At 40.7% G+C, this 25,549-nt stretch overlaps 1 protein-coding gene across 1 annotated transcript in view; it reads right to left on the bottom strand.

Moving 5' to 3' along the window:
• scara5 (scavenger receptor class A, member 5 (putative)) overlaps positions 1 to 25,001 on the bottom strand; it is a 101,741-nt gene extending 76,740 nt beyond the window's left edge. The window contains exons 1-3 of the mRNA XM_033648188.2: positions 24,801 to 25,001; positions 16,864 to 16,985; positions 8,628 to 8,756 (exon numbers count right to left, since the gene is read on the bottom strand). Of these exons, the coding sequence (XP_033504079.1) occupies positions 8,628 to 8,756; positions 16,864 to 16,975 (241 nt within the window). The 5' untranslated portion in view covers positions 16,976 to 16,985; positions 24,801 to 25,001. The remainder of the gene's footprint in view (positions 1 to 8,627; positions 8,757 to 16,863; positions 16,986 to 24,800) is intronic.
• Positions 25,002 to 25,549: the final 548 nt, after the last annotated feature.

Consider the following 25,549-nt stretch of genomic DNA (forward strand, 5'->3'; position numbering starts at 1 on the left):
AGATAAAACCTGATATCCATTTTCATCTTTAGTCTGACATTGAGTCCACTCTAACTGATTTCTGTGTGTGTGTGTGTGTGTGTGTGTGTGTGTGGTCCATATTTGTTCCGCACCATTAGCGCACTGGAGTGTGCCTGTGGTGCGCCAAATAGACAGAGACTTCACACCATTTAACAGTTATCAGAGCCACCAGATACGCTGGATCTGCCGGTAAATTTCAGCCATGAGAGTGGTGTTTAAATCACTACAACCACATACTACAACACTACCTAGTCTTTGGTGCTTCAATTGTTGTCATTACTCCAAATTGGTCCCCCCACGGCGCTCATTGGTTGTTTTTCTTTTTGACTGATAAACAGCTGTTTCATGTCACTATGCAAGACAAGAATCAGTTCTGTTGTTTGCTGGTAGATGGAAAAAACAGAGAAGCACCTTCATGCAATGCAAAGTCAATGAAGAGTGATGAAGTCCTTCCTCCAAAGGAGCGATCTGGTGGGGCGGTACTTAAATGTACTTTGTCTCAGTGGAGCACTGCCAGTCGTAGTTGCTATAGCCACAGAATGTTTAACTGAAACCTGCTGATGACAAAATACTGAACTATAAATAATCTGCTTTCATTAGAGCCCAAATAGAATTTTGCTGTAGCAGGAAAAGTTGATGTAAAACACAAAATAATTACGATAACAAGCCTTTGGTCAAACCCAGTAACTGCAAAAGCCAGAGACCAAAACAACCCCAGGCCATTTCATGGCCTATTGCCTATTTCTGCTTGGCAATAACATGCCTGTTGCCTATCACTAACAGACACAAACTCAAGCTCGGAGATTTCATGGCTTTAAAGAATAATAACAAACCCACCATCATGTTTTCCAGCAGTTAACTGGCTGAGGAACGGGGCACCACCGTGCCAAACCTGCAAGCTGCATGTTTGCTGGAAAACATGACTCAGTTGCACCTACAGTATAAGTTGAAGAGAGGCATGTAGGCAGCATTGTACGAACTGCAGCATATGGGAAGAAAATCATCCTGTCCTCTCTTGCCCTGCTCATGTCCTTAATAATATCTGCAAAATACTAGTCTAGACTTTATTTTGTGGATATACTGTAAAAACAGAAGGTGGATGGAAATCACCGAACTAATCTGACCCACAAGAGCAATTCCGTATTTTGCATGATGGTGCCCATGATAAATGTTTGTAATAGACCACTAATTCCCCACCCAGCTCACAAACACAGATATAAAAACTGTAAATCCTCCTTAAACCTCCTGTCCAGAACACCCAGAAAGTTATCAGTCCAAGCTCTGTCTGCAGGGCCATCCAATCTCTGGCTATTACATGTGTTTGTTGGGTGTTTTACACAACCTGAGAACTGGCTCCAGATGTAGCTTAAGGTATTTGTTGCAATGTCTGGCCAAAATGCAACCAAAAACATCCCAGCCCTCCACTGAGTATAGAGGGCTCTTAAAGAGATATATGACTAGGACTTGTATAAAATAAAAACTGTTAATAAATATGAGGAAATAATCGTCTGGTTCTTTTAATGTTCCTGATCTGGAATATTTAATAGACTCTGGAGTTGTCTTTCAGTGCACATAAAGGCCCTATTTAGAGCCACATGAACACTGTTGTTAGAGAACTGTTCCAAGAAAGGGTTCTGCTTTTCGGAACAGGAAAATCAACTGTTTTGTTAAGAGTTCATGAAGCTTTCAGCATGAGTGAAAATCATGTTTTTACATCCTGCATCTTTGGCTATTTGAGGGTGCTGGACTATGTTACTGAGGCACTGCACTGTTTAATCATTATACCAAAACATGCTTTTGATTGTTACTGAATTTAATGCATATAGCCACATGTGAAAACACTTAATACAGCAATTAAATGTCTATTTCTGTATTGTTATATCATTCAGTCCAACTTCTCTCTCACCTACTCTTCTGATTATGCTGTCGTGTTTTACAGTGTCTTATCTACAAACTAAGCTTTTGTAATATTCTGGATGTACTTGAAGAAAAACATCTGAAAAAGCTTAGGGACTTTCTAAAAAGGAGTTTGCACTCCATTCTGCTGCTGATTCTTTTGGCATTAACGTTAATGGAGACACAACAGAAAAGCGGCAACTTTAGACAAAACTCTGCATCTGGTTTCTTTTTAGACACGTTGAGAAAAGTTCAGCTCTTTAGAGTATCGTATGTGATTTGGACCAATCAACTGCAACCAAGGGGAGGTGTGGTTTCCTGCAATGTAGCCAGATACTGTAGAATAAAGCTCATTCGAGCATTAAAAACTGAACTCTCTGTGGGACACCAAAATCAGCCTCACACTTTCAATCCTAGAATCTAAGCAACTAGAACTGGAGCACATCACAAGCTTCGGTGTCAGCTTTGTATTTTCAGAGGGAGTTGGTCATGGTTACTGATTCGACTGTGTTTAATAATGAACAATAAAGAGATGCTTAAAAAGACAGTTGTTCTCCTTTGTACCCAGGAAGACTATTAAATAATATTGTCTCGTCATTTATTCACTCATATGGAAAATAGTTGAAAGTAATAAAATTACTGTAGTGTACAGGCCAAAACATCATTTTTCCTTATTACTTGTCTGACTTTTTTTTCTCAAAGCTCCTCCTCAAAGCTTCAAAGAAAGGTATGACTTTTTAAAATAAATTGCTATATTGCTGAACCTTGATGCAGCAGAAGACCACACCAGGTGCCACTCCTGTCAGCTAACAACAGGAAACTGAGGCTACACTTCACACAGGCTCACCAAAACTGGACAATAGAAGATTGGAAAAACATTGCCTGGTCTGATGAGTCTGGATTTCTGCTGCAACATTCAGATGGTAGGGTCAGAATTTGATGTAAACAACATGAAAGCATGGATCCATCCTGCCTTGTATCAACGGTTCAGGCTGGTGGTGGTGGTGGTGGTGTAATGGTGTGGGGGATATTTTCTTGGCACACTTTGGGCCCCTTAGTACCAACTGAGCATGATTTAAACACCACAGCCTGCCTGAGTATTGTTGCTGACCGTGTCCATCCCTTTATGACCACAGTGTACCCATCTTCTGATGGCTACTTCCAGCAGGATAACGCACCATGACACAAAGCTCAAATCATCTCAAACTGGTTTCTTGAACATGACAATGAGTTCACTGTACTCCAATGGCCTTCACAGTCACCAGATCTCAATCCTATAGAGCACCTTTGGGATGTGGTGGAACAGGAGATTCACATCATGGATATGCAGCCGACAAATCTGCAGCAACTATGTGATGCTATCATGTCAATATGGACCAAAATCTCTGAGGAATGTTTTCAGCACCTTGTTGAATCTGTGCCACCAAGAATTAAAGCTGTTTTCAAGGCAAAAGCGGGTCCAACCCTGCACTAGCAAGGTGTACCTAATAAAGTGGCCAGTGAGTGTATAAACCACTTAACCAGGAGGTCTGCAATCAAGTGATCAATGTGCTAACAACATTAAAGAAGGAAGTAATACAAAGACTGAAAGTCCATGTAAAGACGCAGGTTGGGGTGGTGGATAGGTAAAAAAAACAGGACTTTCCTCCCATGAGATTGGTGTTCATGTCCCGTGCAAAACCAAGTGAACTTTGGATTATTTTAAGGTATGCTGTCACCATGTTTCCTCTCCTGAACCTCAACTACGTACTTTTACATCAAGTACATAATGTGACAACACCATTTTGGGGCGATAAATGGTTGGAGGTCCTGTAAACAGTTGTATGTGCATTTACGTATAAGATACATCCCATTGTATGAGGATATGCTGATGAGTGAAATACAAAAACTTTTCTCAAACAGCACAGTGACTCATCATCCGAAGAAATACACCCTTATATGCCCTTACAAAGGCTAAACCTGGATGTCCAATTATTGTTTATTTGAATGTTAACCTTACCTGACTTTCAATGTTATGTAGGACATATGGGGACCATTAGAAAAACTTGATGGTTTGACCTCCCCACCATCACTCCCACACACTAAGAAAAAAAGACTGATCCCCTGCGCACACATATGGACTCAAACACTGCCATTCATTGTAAGTTGAACCTCTTAATAGGATCCTGGCACTTCCTACTGTGACTCAAGACACAAAGGTCACACAACATCACAAAATGGAGAAATTAAGAGAGGGTCAACTTGTACAAAAGTCCTCTGACGACCATAATGTAAAAGTAAAAGTACTTCAAACAAAATGGAGGAGAAGCAACTTGTTGCCATCAACGACTTCACCATTCAACAACTTTAAAGACTTAACAGGATTTGAAGAAGAAAAACTTTGATAACAGTAACGTTATCAATCGGACCTTGGCATGTAAATTATGTGCGTGATATAAGCTCCAGGCTCATGAGAGGTCAAGAGACAGCTCTGAGTCTGTAAACAGGGAGTCAGGAGAAAAACTGTGCTCACTTAGGTACTTACTGTAAGCAGGTCAGCCCACAGGGTTTCTGGGAAGCAAAGTCTTCAAAAGTTACATCATGCCAACATTTGGGCTGGCCAACATGCACAGTTGTCTAGTGCAGCTTTAATGCTAGAAAGAACAAACATGCCTCTTAGGCAATGGTCCTCCTCTTGAGCTGTGTCAGCCAAAACAAGTGACTACGAAGACAAAAGTTTCCTCAGTAGGCGCCTCTGAGATGATAAAAGTCTGGGTTCTGGCTCAAGGCTTTGACACTAGCTATCATGGGAACTGAACACGTGATCTTCCAATTATGGACCAATCTCTGTGCTGCTGCTGAGTCTCCTTATCAGAGCTGTGAAAGCTCTGTCCTATCTGCATGGAGATAATCTTGTAGAAATAATGGACTGATAAGGAAGCTCTTAACCTCAAGATGAATGGAACAGGAGTCATCTGGCTGTTTTATCCTCCTCCGTCATTTTGCCTTCATCCGTCTCTGTTTCTGTTTATCTCTGTCCTGCCTTCACTTGTCCAAAACTAAGATTTAGGGTCAGATGCGCTGACACAGAAAATTCTACATTAAACTTAACATGCCATGAATGCAGATGTTTTGAGCCAGATACGAGGCTCCATGATCCTACTTGCAGTCAAATATGGATGTGTTTGAATGCATTGGAGACGCTGGCCAGGCCATGGAGTTGGGAGAAGGCCAAAGGAGGCAACGTAAGAGCTTGAAAAAAATTGAAAGTCAAGTGAGAATTCAAACAAAAAGCAAATGTGGATAACACAGAGTTGAATTGGTGTTCACAACGGAAAACTGGCAGCTGCTGTGACTGTGACTGTGTCTGTGCGTGCGCTCGCGTCACATCAATGTGTGTGTGGCGAGGGGACCTCCCGTGCAGTTACGCTGGAGCCACTTAGCTTTTGGATGGCCGACATTTAATTTAAGAGAGGCCGCTTGAAAAGCCCGGTTTGATTGCTTTTTTAAAACAACTTCATCTAAAAGCCTTAAATAACCAAATACCTCTGTGATGACATTGAAGCAGTTCCAAACTCTTAACTACATCTCTGTGCCTGGGAATACTGGCATCAGCCGTGTGGTTACGGCGTGAGTGGGAGGCTTGGGAAGAGGAGGTCTTGAAATGAAATTAGGATTAGTGAACGCAAGCCATTCCTCCATGATCCAGCTGGTCCAAAGCCAGACGGCTCTTAAACCTGTCTCTGGGTCTGTCACTTTTCTTTCTGACTCTATCTTCCTAAATTGTTCTGCTCTTCCAGCTTCTTTCCTCCGCTCTCTTCCATCTCTATCAGCCTCTTTTTGTCTTCCTCTCCTCTAATAACAGAGCTGACATTTACAAGGAGGCCACAGCGGGGTTCGTAGAAGGTAATAGCCATAAAGTCTGACAAACCTACAAAGCTTTCTCATTCACACACACACACACACACACACACACACACACACACAACCGAGTGAATTGGCCATAAGGCTACTGTGGCATCACACCAGGGTTTTTCCAAATGAACCAGGAGGAGGAACTGCAGCGGTGTAAGCTCTGAAGACACTGGAATTTATTACGGCACTGTGTCACACATCGATTGATATGAAATAACAACAGCTAATGCTAATTTCCATAACTCACAAATCCAAATTTCCACATTACAGTTTCACTTATTTTGTGCCAATCACTGAGACATGTTATGTTGGAGAGACACATTGTTTGTGTCTCCTAATCTATCTTTGGAAGTCAGTAAAGCTGGTGTGGGACTGGGTGGTTTCCATTTTTTTTTTCTTTTTTTACAGCTAGGGAAATGTTTTGGTGGGTAAGTCAGTGACGACTCTCCCTCCTTTATTACATAATGTACCACCAGTTATTTCTCAGCCCAATAGTCACTCTTGTTGTCTACCTTGAAACAGCAGCTAGTACAAACATGACATCATGATATGGTTCAAATCTCTAAAACCAGTGCGTAAATGAGCTGGCTTTGTCGTCAACTTCTGTTCCTCTGAACTCATAGAGTTGAAAAAACTTAAACTCAAAGCTGAAAAATGCCCCACGTTATCTCTTCTTTCGTCATCTCTTTTTCTATTGTCCAGTTGGATGATTCGAGAGGTGGGCCTTCCGTGGTGGTCATGACAACAAGTTTACAGCTGGTAAACAATGGAGGAGAAACTGGTGGTAGCGGTTGCTGGATACCCAAAGCTATACAGCCCGACGATAGACAGCAAGTTGTCAAACTGCCCCTAATGTAACGTAATGTGACATACAGCCTAACATATTAAAAATAACTCAATGTTGACTTTTGGTTTCACATGAGACACTAACAGCGGTCTCCTGTGTGAAAGTCCTGTGTTTGTTTGACCCATCCACCACCCCTCCCTTCCACCTTGTGCGGACTTATTCACTCTTTATACCACATCAGTGGCTCAGGGTGTCAGCTTCTGACACAGCCTGGTGTGTTTTATAAAAATAAATGCTAAAGGGTGCCTTGGTATGTCTGTATCATACGCCGAGGGCGAGTTAAGGACTTGCTATTACAGTTTAGACTGGTCACAATCCAAAATGCAAAATCCAAACACCAAACCGAGTATAACTTAAATAGTAAACCCCACTTCTATACTGTTCTGGCAGTCAACTAGTTTTGACTTGATCCACAGTCAAAAGATGCTAAAAGTTCAACACTCACAGACTGCACAAACCTGTATGACTAAATCAAATTATTGTGGTCTTGATCTCCTAGAAAATTAGTTTTTAAGCCAACTCATAAATCAGAAAAAGGTGGTGCTGCTTTTTTCATCACCCTGAGAAGCTCTCATGTAAAACTAATTGTATAATGACATCCAGTCTCACAACCATACATAATGGGAGTATGGGAACCATGCAGCACAAAGGAACCAGCCACTGCTGTCTAAAAAGTCAAGCTTGTCACGCTTCCAAAATGCTGTGACATACTTAACAGCACATGTGGCAATCAAGTCTAAACCTGTCACACATGCACAGAGCTGTGCGTTAGCAGCAGGAAGCACAGGGGTCAGTCGTGCACTGCACTAGGAAAATCTAATTTCGCGTTTAAGATTAAAAAAATCTCCAAGGACAGTGTAAAGCTGAATTAAACAGACGCAGAGATCTGTGCTGCTTCTGGCATTGAAGTGAACTTTTCAACAGATACAGCAATAGTACTGTCGAGGGAAAAAAGTTGATAAAATCACCAGCAGCACTTTTACATAACTGAAGTTTGGGTTGTGCAGCAGATGATAACTGCAATGCTAAACAAGGACAGACAGTTTAAGAGGTGGGTACAGTTTCAGCCCATGTCCCAGTGTGTTACCTTAGCCCAAATAGGTTGTATTTTGTGGGTCATGTGTGCATACGTGCATGTGTCCTTTATTACAATTCAGCCTTGAGGAATGGCTGATGTCATCTGCATAACTGAGCGCTGAGAACAGAAGATGGACAATATGCTTTCTTTCTCAGTGTGTGCAGTAAGGTGAACTGCTACTCTGCTTTCCTTCCACCTTTCTTTCTTTCTTTCACTCTCTGACTGTTTTATGAAATGTATATTTTGTCTGCGTATTTACACTGTATGAACTACCTTGCCTACAGTCTGTGATATTAACACTATTCAACCTGATCCAACACTTGACTCAACTTGATTTATATTACATTTGAGGATAAGCACAGTCACTCTGTATAATACTGAACAATGGTGATATGGACATATATTTTTCATCATTTGTCTTTGTCTCAGCATTATGTGATGCTATTATTTTGTACACCCCATACATACATAGTGGACTTTTCATATTGTCTCGTTTGTCTCTGTGTTTTATTTTCTTCTTATTAATGTCAATGGGACTCTTCTGGGTAAATAAAGACGTTTCATGATTTTCATTACCAGCATCATCATCAAAAAATATGACCTCAAAATGTTCATAATATGTTATACTGGCAGTGTTAATAAAAATTGTTGCAGAAACTGTTTTAAAACAGTTTTGGAGCAGGGCGGCACGATGTCCAAAGACATGCGGGTTAACTGGTGACTCTAAGTTGGCCGTAGGTATGAATGTGAGTGTGAATGGTTACGGAAATGAATGAATGAATGAATGGATTTTCATAGCTCCCCAACTACCAAATTTCCCACTGGGGATCAAGAAAGTGTTTTATGATCATCAAAGACATACAGCTAATGGAAGACCGACTCACACCCTACCTGCCAGGCAGAGTCCGAAGATGGTGAGAAGAACCAGGATGTAGAGGGACACGATGGCGTACTTTATGGCTGAGAGGGAGTTCAGGTGAGCACAGCACTGATCCTGCTTCCTGCGACGCTTTGCAGAACCTGACCAAAACAGTGAATAAAACTGCAATCAGTATAATTTGAAAAAAAAAACAAAGGTCATGTTTTCCAGTAATTTGCTCAGCAAAAATTTTCGGAGAGTCCATAGAAGCAAGGACTGGTGGTGGAAGCTAAAACAATAATTCCAAAGGCTTTTACTATAAAGCCTGACATTTACTGGTACAATGGCATACTGTGTGAGCACAAAGAAAGATCATACATCAAACACTTAATGACTGCAGTGCACACAATTATGCACCTCAAAGCATACTGAGGAGAAAAAAACATATGATGACAAGTATGCAAGCAGCAATACCAAATATACTTTTTGGTTAACTGTTGTTTTTTTAAAGATCTTACTTGCATTATGACAATACAAATTAGATGATAAATCCTGTATGCATTTGGCAACACTTAAACTATTGTCTTTTACCCACTGACATACATCATGACACACACAAGTTTAGCTGCAGAATTATTCACAACAATACACACACCCACAGAGGAGCTATTAGCATAATTCATGTCACCACTTAAGAGTCCTCTCAGGGTCAAACAGATGTTGGAGAATTTGTCTTGATAAAACTGACACAACACTATTAATGTATGATGGAAGTGTTTTTCTATGTGTGTGTGTGTGTGTGTGTGTGAGAGAGAGTGAGAGATAGCTTGGCAGGAGGTAGGGATTAGGCTGTTGATGTTCAGGGAACATTCCCTTCAGGTCAAAAGGATGAAGAGATTTTTGAAGGTTGGTTTTGGAGTCCTTCATCAGTCATTGGAAAAGGAATGCGATATTGCTTTTAAAATGTTTACAGACATCAGAGCATAAGTGTTGTTTGAGAGTAATTATTCTGAACATTGTTAAAGAAATGAATGTGTCCTTTGCAACAATGTTTGGAACAAGAAATCCTTGATTTCAGATAGAAATATACAAAGAAAGGAGTGTCATTTTTAGCCAGATTTGGAGGCTGTGGTTGGCAGACTTTATTAGTTCCTGGCACCTGGCTAACTGCAATTAATGTCACAAATTGGTTGAACACTCAGTCTCTGGTTGACATTTTAATGTTTTAATGTCTTAAATGACTGACGCTTAAGTTTAGCCTACGGGTAAAACATGTCTGCATCTTTACCAGTTGGCTGTTTATGAAGAACACATGAAAAAGGAGGAGACACATTATTGTGTGGACCACTAGTCTTTGTTAAGTTAGCTCTATTACGAGGAACAATAAATGTAGTATGTCTTTCTATCTTTCTCTTTCAAACAAAACTCTGAATCCCACAAAACACTGTAGTTAGCGAATGATATGCTAACTCTTGGCCATGGAGGAAAAGCTGGGAACTGCCCATTGGTCCGACAGCCCATTGGTTCGACATCCCATTGTTTTGACCATATTAAACTCATTGTTCCGAAGTCCGTTCTGAAATCATCATGATGCCCTGTGGTTAAGGTCTGGTTAGGTTTAGGCACAAAAACCACTTGGTTAGGGTCAGGAAAAGATCATGGTGTGGGTTAAAATGAAAAAGAAAGTGACAAACACATAAGCCGTGAGCCTGCTCCGCCTCAAGCCGGTCACGGCGCACCATACGCCCGCTGCGAGCCGTTCAGCACCACGGACAGTCGGACTAATGGGATGTCGAACCAATGGGCTGTTGAACCAATGACATGGACCCGGAAAAGCTAGCTTGCTAGTGATACTTAGCCAGGAATGCTAATGTTAGGTGGTTACATTAAATGGACACGTTGGTTTAATGTTTTTGGTCTTCAATATCCAAAAAAAAAGACATTACCTTCAACAGTCTAGTTAGTGAGTATTTTCTACAGCTAACCTCTCCGAAATAGAGTGCCCTGGGGATGACGTTTTTCTTTGGGCAGATGCGGAAGTTAGCATTGCACTGATTCTTGTGTTAGATGAACGCCTCCTCCAGTCAGCAAGTCTGCAAAAATTTTAGTAAAGGAGTTGCCAGCTAATATCGGGTCCATGTCATTGGTTCAACAGCCCATTGGTTCGACATCCCATTAGTCCGACTGTCCGCGGTGCTGAACGGGTCGCGGCGGGCGTATGGTGCGCCGCGACCGGCTTGAGGTGGAGCAGGTTCATGGCTTATGTGTTTGTCACTTTCTTTTTCATTTTAACCCACACCATGATCTTTTCCTGACCCTAACCAAGTGGTTTTTGTGCCTAAACCTAACCAGACCTTAACCACAGGGCATCATGATGATTTCAGAATGGAATTAGGAACAATGAGTTTGATATGTTCGGAACAATGGGATGTCGAACCAATGGGCTGTCGAACCAATGGGCAGTTCCCCTAATGTCATACACAGAAAGCAAACTTTGATTTTTATTAATTAACACATTGCATGTCATTTTTTGCTCAGATGTATTTGTAATATGGTAATTGGTTATAACTGATAGTTGTTGTCCATGTAGAATTAAAGTTAGAAAAGTTATTCATTAGCATCGGTCAGGTAAAGCAATATCTATAGCCTACTGGTGCAGTAACAAGTCTGGGACAAAATCACTTTGTAATATAAAGCTTGGTATCGACATGTTGTTTTAATGCTCCGAGCAATGTAGTGTCCAAGCTGTTTCATGAAAACATCAAAGTTGCAAGAATGAGTTCCCGACTTGGGAAATGGAACCATCTGAGGAGCACATGAATGCAGCATGTTTGTGTTCACATAAATTTGATGGATAGAAGAAAAGCTGGACAAAATTTAAATATCTTACATTTGGAAAACTAAGCCCAGGGGAGGATATGAAAGATGAAGACACTGGTGTCCCTGGGAAATTATTGGCTACGTGATATGAACATTATGATAAATATACGCCAACACCCGCTGGGATATTATGAGGATATAATGAGATCCTATCTTCCTGTGAACAGCCATGATTTTGGTCTGACTCGGACTTTAAATATAAACACTGATTGTACAGAGTGGCCTCCCAACAGCATGGTTTCATTTAGACCGTGACAATCTGTCAGTGGACACTGGTGGATTGTTGCTGATGCATGCACACACACACACACACACACACACACACACATACACTTCTCCTCTCTGATGAAGAACACACACACTCCTCCGGCGTAAGACAAACACAGCTGGCTCAGATGTGTCACATGGCTGGAATGTATAGGAACAGAAATTGCACTCCAAGCTAGTCTGCCTCTTAAGTTAAACTTCACGCTGAACTGAGACAAAACAACCGCACGTCATGCAAACATCGTCATAAAAAGCAAGCAGGGAAATAACACCAGCAGTCTGGAGCTTAAGGGGGAAATTATCACACACTTTCTGTCCTCTGTTTCTTTCTCCAGCCTCAGTGTAAGCCACGCATGGAAGGCTTTATGACTTTAAATACGCTTGTTTGATGTTGTGCCAAGAGTTAGATGAGAAGATTGATATGATATCACTCTCCTGTCTGTGCCTTTAAGTGTAGAGCAAGAGCAAGAAGGTGATTAGCTTAGCATAAACACTTTAAGTGGACAGAGTGACTTGTAACCACAGTAGTCATGTTCTTGTTTGGAATAAACAAACACTGGTAGGCTTATGTTTGTATGTTTCTACTACTTCCAGTCTTTATGCTAAGCTAGGCTAATCACCTTCTTGCTCCAGCGTCATACTTAAAGCTGCAGTTGGTAACTTTGTGACCATAAACACATAGTAGTACATGAAAGAGATACTCTGTGAGTTAGTTACTTCTCATAGTGATTCAAATGGCATTTGCAAGAATCCACTGCACCTGAATGAAACCAACCAATCAGAGTTAAGGAGTCTCTGATGCAGCTGTCAGCCATGTCAGTTATGGTTTGTGAATTGTGGTCTGTCGAACTAGGCAGTGCTGATCAAATATGAATCGAGATTCTGTTACTATATTGCCTATTTCTTGCCTCAAATATTTTAAGAAACATATTTTAGTGTACTGTTTAGCTGATGGTGCTTGGTTTTTGTGTGACTGTTTTCAGCATGGTGGCTGTGTCACAAAGTTTCTCACTTGATAGCTAAACAGTACACTAAAATGTATGTTACTGTAAACATCTGAAGTGAGAAACAACATCCTGATCAGATGCCCGAACCATCTCAACTGAAGGAGCAGCAGCTCTACTCCAGGCTCCCTCCGGATGTCCAAGCTCCTCATCCTGTCTCTAAGGCTGAGTCCAGCCACCCTTCTGAGGAAACTCCTTTCGGCCACTTCTATCTGCGATGTTACCAGTAAACTGAAAGTTTTGCCTTCCAGCTCAGCTCCCTCTTCACCACAACTGTCCGGCACAGTGCCCGCATTACTGCAGATGCTGCGCCAAATCACCCCAAGTGAGGGAGTTCAAGTATCTCAGGGTCTTGTTCATGAGTTAGGGTAGAATGGAGCCTGAGTAACAGAAACCTTGATATCAATTTGATCAGCACTGCCTCGTTTGGCAGTTTAACTGCAACTCACAAGCAGTGATTGACATGACTAACAGCTGCGTTGGAGACTCCTTGGCTCTGATTGGTTATTTTCGTTCACATGCCATGGATTCAAGCGAATGCAATTGAAGCCCTATGAGGAGGAAGAGGAACATGATTTCTCTCACAGATTGTCTCATTTACTACAGTGTGGATGTAGTGACAGTTTCAGCACATGTGATAATGCTTTCATGCACAGAAGAAAGTGGTATCAGTGTTCTCATCGAACTCTTGGAAAGAAAGCATGTGGCCAGAAGTCATCCCTTTTACGATTATTGTCTTTAGCATTATTGTATTCACTGTTATTTTTGGTTTAGCCATTAACATTTACCAAAAGGCCATATCAGTCACCAAAGGCCTAATGTGATGTGTTTATATTGCTTGATTTGACCAGGCAACAGTCTCAAAAAGATATTCTTTTCACAAGAGTAGTTTAAAGACTTCCAAATTCTCACATTTGAGCTGCTAGAATTGAAATATTATTTGGAATTTTGCTTATTAAAGAAAAATCAACCCATCACTACTGTTTGTCCACTAATACTTTCTGTTTCATCAATGGTTCTTGAGAGTTTTATTGTACCAACTTGAAAATGCTGCTATGCTCTGTTTTGTGGGACAGTATGTATTAAAGCTGTTGTATAAAACCCAACTAATTGTTGTTTCTGCACAGTGAAAACGCACACACACTTTTTTTCAAAGATGTTCAGTGCGCTTTGCGTCTTTATCTGCTACCACTTTAACCTATCAGAGAGACAGTAAACAAGTGCTGAAATACCGCACAGCTCTATGTTCTCTCTGATTCATGGCTGTCTGGTGAAGGTGCTGTCACACACACAGTGAATTTAATAAACATTAGACGGGGATTAGCAAACTTGTAGGCTTATTTTATTCATAAACTTGGAGGTTCAACACTACATTTTGACCCATTTTGACACATATCTGTTTATAACTGTTTATTTCAGGCAGGGCCAGTGTGAGTCAGTTACTGGCATTGACTGTGTATTTGACTGTTTTTGGTGAAATTAGTGAATTTACAAGGACAAGCCTTTGTTCCTTTTACTTTAACTTTCCAAATCAAATACACATGGTGCTTGGCAAGTGACACAGATTCCATATAAGTCAGGGACTGTCTCTGTAATTGGCAAGTGATGGTGACAGCTTGTTTCCCAAACAGAGCTGAAAATGCCTTAAATGCACTAATCTATGTGTGTATATTTTAACATAAACATATCATTGTCCAATCGACTGCAATGTGCTGTCAGAATTTTTTTATAAGAGAGACTGTGGTGAAGAGGCTGGATAACATCTCATGCCAGCGTTCACAACATTAAGACCACATTCACCCCATAAACCCTGACATTTCATCATGGATGTACCCTGTTTATTTATTTATTATTGTTTACCCATCTTCACCTTCTTTAACCTCATAATGCACGCCGGCCCTGTGGTTTGATAGAAACCTCCTAATTGCTTTGTTTTGCTCTTTCATGCGTCACCCCAAAGAAACAAACCACCCCATGTTTGGGAATTTCTTCTCTAATTAAACGAGGTGTGAAAATGTTCTAGGATTAGGGAAGTTGGATGAGGACAGTCTTTCTGATGTGTGCTGCCATTGTCCGCTTTCCATTAAAATGTCAACAAATTCTCCAGTTAATGTTCGCTAAGACTTTCCCACCAAACTCGCAGAGCCCTGGGTCGAAACCTGAGAACACCATGGGGTCAAATTTGGATTTGCTGCAGCTGCACCTGTACACACACACACACACACACACACACACACAAAGGCACACAAAAACACACACGCAGATGTTGCTTCTGGACATTCCTGGCATTCACAAATGACCATAGCAAGAGCAGAGTGGATGCCAAGTGGTGACAGCATTGCTGCTTCATGTGTCTCTGTGTTGGTTATTAGTGTGTGTGTGTGTGTGTGTGTGTGTGTGTGTGTTTGTGTGTTTGGACGATTCTGTGTAGAAAGTCCCTTTCTGAAAATTAATCAGGGTGCATGAAGATCTGCGTATTTCAAGACCTGAAGCCAAGTCAGACTTCTGTGCCTAAGGACACATAACACATTCATTAAGTTCACTGTGGTGATACTGAATAATCTGGGAATCTAAAGGTCCAGTGTGTAGGATTTAAGGGGATATATATCGGCAGAAATGGAAATAATATCACAAATATTTTTTCACAAGTTTATAATCAACTGAAACTAAGAGTCGATGTGTTTTTGTTAATAAGCCATTTCTATCTACTTAAAGAGCAGGTCCCCATCCACCACTATGTTTCTACAGTAGTCCAGGACAAACCAAACACTGGATCTAGGTAGGGCCATTCACATTTTCACCTCGGCAACCTTTTTAACAGCATTTTTAACATGAAACTACTTTATTCAGTGTTTTCACAGGTTTAAATCACGGGTCCATTTGTTTTGGAGAGGAAGACACTTCTGCGGATGGTTCGGTTCACAGTAAAAACCTCCTGAACGTTGAATCTTAAGTTATCAGATACAAAAGGAGAGCTAACATTTGTAGGCGCTGGGCTAGCAGCCCGTCTGTTATGAACCCAATGTCATGGAGACCCTGATTCGTAACATGAAACTGCTTTATTCTGTGTTTTTACCAGCATTAATCACCTAATCTGTTTGTTTTGGAGAGGAAGAGACCTCTGCAGATAATAAGGCTTCTAGTAAACACCTCTTGAACAATAAACACCAAAGGAATCCTAATTGAGAGTTCATGTCTTAGCACATGGGAGAAGTTTCAGCCGGTTTGAAATTGGCAATCCTCACTGTTTGATGCCACTAAATTCTACACTCTGCTCCTTTAAAGAATTGTTAAAGGTTAAAGAAAAAAGTTAGAAGCCACATCCATGTTGGTTCTCAACATGGATGTGGCTCAGCCGGTGGTTAGCAACTAACTCAAGAAAACAGCACTGTAAACAGCAAACAACGGCAAAAGTGCTGACAGACCTAATGGTGGTAACCAAGCAGGAACCATGGGTGTGCGCTACATTTCTGCAAAGCCAGCGGCCTGATATCAGCGGGAGCCACAGTATGAGTGCTGTGCAAAGTGGGGTGATGAGCTAGCCAGTGGGATACACACATGCATTAGTTTGTATTACAATACAAGCAGAGGTAGTGTGACTTCATTCCCTGCTCAAGATGCCATTAACTCCACTATGGCTGTGTCTGAAATCACTCACTACTCACTACATTATCCACTATATAGTGAGTTTGCCATAGTGTTGTGATGTCCGAATGTATAGTGGGAATTATTATACCCCATATAGTGGACTCAAAGTACCCCACAATGCATTGTGAAAAGTAGTGTACAACCGATGGTGCATAGAACTACACAGAACTCCCTATAAAGTGAGTAGTAGCCTATATCTTTACATAGCTGCTGTATTATTACTCTGAATGTTGTATACAAAAGCATTAATTGTTTCTTTTTTACCTACATTAAATAATTCTGTTGTGTGATTGTTTTTTCTTTCTCATATTTCTCTCCCTTTTCTGTTACCAGAAAGTATTCAGAGCTGTCATTTTCATTCCAGAACATAATTTACAGCAAACTACCGCGGTCGGTTTCTCATTCCAGCAGGTTATTATTTTGAATGCATGCAGACTTAATGAAAATCAGTCTCAACTGTCCCCCTTACCTTCATCACACAGGTTGAGTTTGGATAAGTTGTGTCCATCGTAGGCCTCTTCATACATGGAGCCGCTCTCTCTCTCCTCATATGTGCTCAGATACATGGCCTTGTTCTCCATCTCCTCCAGACTGAAGACAAGAGACACAAACAGCATTATCCACTGAAAATGTTATATGACAAGACACTGACATCTCTCCTCAACCGACCCAACTCTGTTACAGCTCACTCTGACTATCATGACCAGTACAGATGACAAATAAAAGAAAAAAATGAGTGTACCAGTGGAGGAACAAACAAGCTTTCATACAAATAAGGGACAGTTTCCTTGAATGGTTTGGGTCTACATGCCCCCCCCCCCCCTTATAGGCAAGGGTCACTGCAAATACAAAGTTATTCTGAGTTATCACTTTTATTCTGTAATAAAATATTTCAAACTTGATGGGAGTAGTTTCTTTCAGGACGAACCACAGCACATCAGGTGTCACTGAATTGTTTAATGACAATAACCAAATCTCAACCAAATAAATCTTCGAAAGAGTTGTGTTCAGTTTCTTCTGTACAGTTCCAGATATTAGGAGGATCTGTGACATTGCAGTTTTAAACACGGGATTAAAGATGTGAAACGGTCACAGTTATTCCAAAACTATGTGATTAGGTGAACACAACAAAATTCTTTGTTTAAGCTTTTAGAAAACATCATGGTTTGGGTTAAATAAGTAACCTTCATTTGGGGGTGTCACATGATATAGGACAAAAACATCACATGACATATCACTTTAAAAATAAGTCAGCATTGACTTTTGGGTTTTGGAACAGGAACAGCAGGCTCCTGGATGAAAGTCCTGTGTTTGTTTAACCCATCCATTTTCTCTCCTTCCCACGCCATGCACACTTAATCGCTCTTAATGCTCCATCACCTAACTTCCTCCATTACTTGCATCATAAGAACTACAACCTCTAAAGGTCATTGCCTAACAATAAACATAAGCATGAGTTGTAATAAGCTGCTTGTACAAATGACCCATGTGGTTGTATTTGGAGGAGAACAGGCTTGTTTAGTTTTATGTAATGCATTTTATCATTGAGGGTTCTTACAGGTATTGAAGTTCCAATGTGTATGATGGCGTCCAACGGATGCCCTCTAGTCCTGTGAATCATGTGAACCGGTTGTCAGAGCTCTGACTATATCTGTTGCACTTTTCAAGCTACACTAAAGACAATCACACACACTTACGCTAGCACACACACACACAAGCTAAACAAACAGTGGGAATTCCTTGTGGTGCGAGGATTGGGAGGATTGTGGCTGTCTCTTGACCAGAGTTATATGATTTGTTTCCTCTGCCAACAGAGTTGGACAGGGGTTGTGTTTATTGCCCTTTTCCATCTGTCTGTTTGCCTTTTAGCAGGATATTTTTAAAAAGCTATGAATAAATGCACATAAAACATTATGGAAAGGTCGGTCATGGGGTAGGAAAGAACTGATTCACCTTTCATATCAACTAGCCATGAGCACTGTGAAGAACTGGCAGCTGCTTCTGCATCAGAAGAGGTAAATCCATCATTATTAGCTCAGTCAAGGAATATTAAAGTGCCAATTTCCGATTTAGACATACTGTAACTGCTCTGCAAGTTTTTTCCAAAACATGGTACAGTGTTTGAACGTCAGCCCAAATGGAAATAGTTACTTAACCGCAATAGAGCTGATAGATATTTGGCTAAAATTGTGCATTCATCTATTCACAGATCCTTTTTCCACTGTTTATCTGGGTTTCATTAAAGTAAGCAAAGTAGTCCACATGTCCCTCTCCATAGCAACGTTCTCCAGCCCTTAGGGGGATCCTGGGGTGTTCCCAGGCCAGCTAGCTGGGTCCTGTCGACAGAAATGAACAGGAGTTCAACTCTGAGCTCCTTCTGGATGTCCAAGCTCTTCGTCCTGTCCATCAAAATGAGTGTACGGTAGATCTCCTGCACCATAGGTGTGGAATATGCTGCTTTCACATCATATCGGATGGATCGTGGAACTGGGAAAGATTTTCGTTACAACTTGCTATAGCTTGTTGCAATCACGTAACTATTATGATGCGTGAAATATGGAGGACAGGGAGTGATAAATCCATATACTGTGTGAACTGGAAATGTTGGAACATGACTACATAAAAAAGTTGGATGAACCTGCAGGCAGCAGGTATTATCAGAACATTGAAACTTGTAATGGATGGGATCCATACAAAATAAAGAAAAGTGCTTTTTAAATCCCCGGTGTGGACATAATCTACGTTTCAAATTACCTCATGCTCCAGACTTCCTAACATTACTCATGTTACATGGCGAGCCGATGAAAGTGCTCAAGAGTCTGGTGGACTATAATAATTTTATGTGCAGCAAGTAAACGCACTTTAGTAACTATCTTTTATATTTCAACTTTGTACATAGATACTGAGAAGAGGCTAATGTTACTAGCTAATGTTAGCTAACTTTAGCTACTATTTTCTACCTAACATTACTAGCTGACGTTAGCTAATTTTAGCTACTATTTTTACCTAACAATACTAGCTAATATTAACTAACTTTAACTAATATTTTCTACCTAATGTTACTGGCTAACGTTAGCTAACTTTAGCTACTATTTTCTACCTAACATTACTGGCTAACGTTACCTAACTTTAGCTACTATTTTCTACCTAACGTTACTAGCTACTGTTAACTAACTTTAGCTACTATTTTCTACCTAACATTACTAGTTAATGTTAGCTAACTTTAGCTACTATTTTCAACCTAACGTTACTAGCTAAAATTAACTAACTTTAGCTACTATTTTCTACCTAACATTACTAGTTAATGTTAGCTAACTTTAGCTACTATTTTCAACCTAATGTTACAAGCTAACATTAGCTAACTTTAGCTACTATTTTCTACCCAGTGTTACTTGCTAACATTAGCCAACTTCAAATACTATTTTTTCATCACGTTACCAGGTAACAGTAGCTAACTTTACCTACCATTTTCTACGTAATAGGTCAACCCTTTCTAGTGGTCTGGTGAAACGTTGTTAAAAAACCTCAGTCGTGGCTAAAAATATGGAGAAGTTGTCACAGCACACTTTAATTGCATTAAACTAGAGGCATGTTTAACACAATGCTTGAATGTTAACGTTTGGTGTTAGCTGACTCCGCTCCTCCAGACTGAAAATGGAGGTTTTTGATCCACATCTGCTGTTTTTTCCCAATTTGGTCAATTGGAACAGCTAAACAGCTCAAATCATAGTTTGTGCAGTGTTGGTTGTCTTCAACTGCCTTCAGTTGCCTGCCCTCCATTTGGACAGCACACTGATGTATGACATCCTGTGCAAAGAAACTATTGCCACATCATCAAGCAACTCAAGATTTATATAATTGAGTTGTCTCGGTTAAAAATACTGAGCATTCGCAATAGAACAGTATATCAATTTCAATTTGGATTTAATTGAATTCTGCACTTATCCGAATGTGAGGCATCCATGTTTGTTTAGCTTTAAAGCGCTTTTAGAAAATCCCAGTCATAATGAGGACTTTCATGTTGACGTAATCTCTATTTCTAAGTTGGAAACTGGTGTTTTTTGTAAATCATATATGACTTAAATGTGCTGCTGATAAATCTTATTCCATAAGCAGTGCAGTATAACGTCCAAATCACTACGGACACGGCACAAATCCTCCAGTTGATCTTCTACTCCATCATACCCTCACTTAGAGCCAAAATCCTAGCAAGAATTTGGCAAGAGTGTGAACTCAAATATCTCATGTCCCATTTCAGGCAAAGCCATGCGAATGTGTCTCCTAGGGCTTCATTTATAAAAGTGTAACCTTGAAATAATTCCCCATAGTTTGCTTCCATTTGACTCATAAAAAATGCAAAGAGTAGATTCAGACCTGTAACTCTCACATGTTACCCCACATGAATTATGAGAGGTGAAAAATGAAGAGGGCTTTGACAGATATGGTTATGGCAGGATTCCAATCCGCCCTCCTTTCAAAACTTAAAACATAAATCTGATGAAAACATTTCCTGGGAGAGGAAAGGTTCTCAGAGGCCACTTATCACCACAAGACGTAATTCCATCTTTAACACAGGGTTGAGGAGATTACATCCAGCAGGTGCAGCCATTGATGAGCTACTGTTTCTGGCACACAATCTGTGATGGCAGAACTCAATTTTTAATGAAAAGCGCATTGAATTTCACAAGACTTTAACTGATAGTGACTCACAATCAGTTGCAGCCATACACTGAGCTATTTACCCTGAGCTGAGCACATTTGCTCTTCTGGTTTGGGTTGAGTTTCCCACGCTACATGTGATGTAAAACAAATATGGCCGGCATATGAATAAAGTGAAGGGGAACATAGAACAAACAGATAAATGGTTGTGTCAGACATAGACATCTCTGGGCAGTAGAATTAAATCTCCTGCAGTCAGGAGTCAGCGGGTGTTAAAACTCCCACAAGGCCAGGCGGCAGATCTGTGGGTGTTTGACAAAGTCGTTAAATAGTGCTCAGTCTGGACTTTCTCATTACAGAGGGGATGGAGGGGTCAGGTTGACATTTAGATTGAGGCTAGGCAGGAACCATTAGGGCTGCTAGGAGATCCCACTAAACTCTCCGTACCTCTGCAAACATGTTTGTGTGTGTGTGTGTGGGGGGGTGTGGGAGTTATCTTCTAATTACACTGAGTTTGGTTGAGATATCACAGTTGATCACACACCCAGTTGGTCTCTGTTAGTTAGTGCCAACAGAGGATGGTGGGAAAGCAAAGAGGCATCTCTATCTGTTAAAATGTGGACAAAATAATAGAAACACCACAAGAAGATGACCTCATCAAGACAGTTTGTTACATGGGGGAATGGGCACAGTATACGTCAGATTTAAAGGTCCAGTTGAACTTGACCTGTGCATTTCCAGAGCATCCTTTAAGAGCAGAAATACTGACCATAACTGACAAAAGGCCTTAAAAGCCACTGTTAACAGTATATCCAAGCCCACAACATTCCCATGTAGAACTTGGCGTAAGGAGCACAACTTTCGACAATGATGACTCTTTCACTCTTTTTCTTTTATGCAAATATGCATCTGATTAAACCCCAAAAACAGCCTGTAATACCCAATATCAGCTGTTAATCACAGTGTTGAAGAGCTGAGGGAAATCTGGTGATTTAATGTGGCTGAACCCTAATGGGAAGTGGATTTTCACTCTCTTCATCCCTCAAATGACCGCAGGCTTTCCGTCTTGGAGCGCCATCCAATCACTACAAACAGTTCAAGATGCAGCACGACAACAAGCCAACAGGACAAAGAAACACAGCTGCACGAAAGGGTGGTGTGCTCTTGAATCTTATTAATGATTTGACAGTCAAATATTATCAGGTGTTTCTATCAATTAGTCCACTTGTATATCCTGGACCTCCACAGTTGAGGTGGTAAGTATGGTTCCACTTTGTTAAGAATGACACTAATGTTAACACTGAGGCATCAATACATAAATTGTGTTTTGTTGTTGCATCAGGTCAAGGTGGAGCTAGTTTTTACATCTTTATACAGACAGCTGGTTTGGGTTAGTGGTTCCCAAATTAGGGGTCTGGCCCCTCCCAAGGGTCACGAGATTAATGTGAAGGGTTGAGAAATGATTAACCACAGAGGAGAGGAGAAAAAACTTTTTGTCTATTCTTTTTTTATCTAATATTTGTTTTTTTGTGAAATGTTGGATAATTTTACGTTTTCATGTTTACCTTCTTTGGTGGCGCTGCTAACTAGAGTTGTTCCGATACCAATACCAGTATCGGAAATGCCTCGGATGCTGCCTTAAATGCTGGCTCAAGTATCAGTGAGTATGCCAGTCCATGCACAGATCCAATACTGAAACCACATAATTTATTGATAAACTTATTAGTTTCACACTTAAGACTGCTTTTTCCCCCCTTGAGATAAATTCTTTGCCACTTTTAAACAATAGCTGATACAACAAGTTGTGATGTGGAGCCACTCACAACTACTGTTCCAGAGCGGCGAAGAAGAACTAATTTGTTATTAAAGTGTAACTTTAGCCTTGAGCAAAATGTCAAACTAGATACTAGGCTAATTAAAGAAACTTCTACGGTGTTCATTGTCTGTATTTGTTCATGTTTTACAAAGAGTTTAACTGGAGCCATGCCATACAACAACAGCAATCATTTCACTTCTATAAAGGGTTAGTAGTACACAGCTGTTGAATTATTTTTTTGACGCAATGGTATCAGATCGGTACTTGGTATCGGCGGAAACGTGAAGTTCAGGAATCTGAATCAGCAGAGGTGTGGACTTGAGTCACATGACTTGGACTCGAGTCATCGTCAAGTAACAAATTTGATGACTTTATACTTGACTTGAGAATATCGAAAAAGATTTGCAACTTGACTTGAGAACATCGAAAAAGATTTGCAACTTGACTTGGACTTTAATGCTAATGATTTGTGACTTCACTTAGACTTGAGCCTGACTTGACTTGAAAACACTCGATACCTTCCCCCAAGCTCAAAGATTAAAAAGTATGTTTAGAAAGTGTGCCATGAGTCCCTTCACTTGACTCGGAACTTTCAGTCTTTACTTGGGACTTGACTCGAGACTTTCCTGTCTTGACCTGGGACTTGACTTGGGTGCAAAGACTTGAGACTGACTTGAGACGCGCAAAACAACTTGGTCCCACCTCTGGGAATCAGTATTGGGAACGAAAAATGGGTATTGGAACATCTCTGCTGCTAACAACCTATAGACATTTGATGTGACAAAGAGCTTTAAGTGGTCACAGCAACATAAAATGACAACATTAAACTTGAGTAAATGTACTTAGTTACTTTCCACCTCTGTTAAAACAATACATGGAGAGACTCTGCACCAGCTCCACACAGGTTTAGGTTCGGTCAGCTCCATAGTGAATACATAGAGAGCCAGAGAGTGACAGTTTGGTGAGGGAGTTTTGATTCACTCATTATGAGAGGACACAATAATCTTGTCATGCATCGTTGCAGAGCGAGACTTGCCCCCAGCTGAGCATCCTGATTGTCTGCGAGGGAACCAGCGCGTGTGGTCTCAGACAGAACAGCCATTGAAAATACCTATGTGAGCATCAGAGTTTGGACGTTTCAAACGACTTAACATAGGAAGCAGCTGGAGCTCACCGGCAGTTTACTAAATTAAAACTAATTTGAGAGGCAGTCACTTTTATTAAGTTATGTAATATTGTCCATTATACCATTAGGCTACATTAGAAGTAGGAGTTGGAGTACAGTTTCTCTCTATATATAGTGGCAAGCATCCCATGCCATTGCTCAATCATCCATGTGCAGCATTAACCCATTTCCCTTGGTTAATTAAAGGCAGAGATCCTTCACCCATGACTGAAACACAAAGCAACAATGTTCTGCGGATGAGTTCCATTAAACGTGCATTTCCTGTCCTGTTGTCCCTGCAGCATATCGCTCTAATAGACTAAATCAGCCTTTATAAACTGTTCCCATTCAAACCAATTGCAGACACTATTCAACAGATGTCAACCAGTTTGTCACCTTACAAAGGTCAAAGCACAATATATCATGTGGTGATTTCAGGGTGCTGAGCAGATGTCATTAACCTGTTAACACCTCACACAGAAGGTCACTGAGCATTAAACTAAATCCCTATCTAACATTATCTGGCAATAAACGTTAACATGGAAAATATGCATTAAAAACCAAGGCTCCACTGGATATATTTCAAGTAATATCTTTAAAAAAAAAAAAGGAGTGACAGGTGACACAGTCAGCTGAGGGTTGAAACAGGTGCAGTCACTGCAGGATTCATGCACTGACAATACAACTTTGTCAGATGATGTAAAGTCTGCAAGACATAAAACACCAAACTGAGAAAAATTAAGGAGCAAAAGTCCTCCTCTCTCACCTTATCAGATGTCAGCTGGAAATTAAAATCACAGCTCCACGTTTCTCATAATTCCCTCAAAAAAGGCGCTGTAACTCCAGGCTGTTCCTCAGCTGTCAAAGTGTCACTCAAAGCTGCATGAAAAGAAACAGAGTGAAGTGCTGCAACATGCACACACACCATGCACACACACACACACTCTCCCCCGGTGCTGCAGTGCTCTGTAGAAGCGAGCAAGCTGAGACATTTGGAGTAATATACCCACAACATCGTCATGTGACCATCACAAAACTCCAGCTGAGGTTTACTCTGCCTGACGAGCAGCTGGTGTAGAAGCTGGGAGAGGTGAGGAGAGGTGGCGCCACCTGCTGTACAAGTGCGCCCTCTGTTGGGCGCAGATGGTAAATTACTGGTGTGGATAATTTTACAACTGATGTTTTCAAGTCATGGGCAGAAAGACAGAGGAAAAAGCGGCTTTTACTTTTATGGTTAATTAAATGCTGCCTTCATGGCCCCTTGAAAACTCATCAGACATGTCAAGAAGTTGCAAACAAGACCACAGTTCACATATTCCAGAGTCTGATCCGTTGATAGATCAACCGCAGACTTAAACAAATGTAATTTAGTTGTGTGGGTTGGGTGGGCTACTGTGTGGCAATTACTTTTAGGACATTTGATGAGTTGCACATTTGCTAAGTAATAGTAGCATCAGATTGCAGGGTAAAAGCTTTTGTGTGCTTGTCCAAGTGTCACACACTATTTAAAGATGA

This window comes from Epinephelus lanceolatus, chromosome 13 (assembly GCF_041903045.1).
Source record: "Epinephelus lanceolatus isolate andai-2023 chromosome 13, ASM4190304v1, whole genome shotgun sequence".
In the NCBI taxonomy this organism is placed as follows: Eukaryota; Metazoa; Chordata; class Actinopteri; order Perciformes; family Serranidae; genus Epinephelus; species Epinephelus lanceolatus.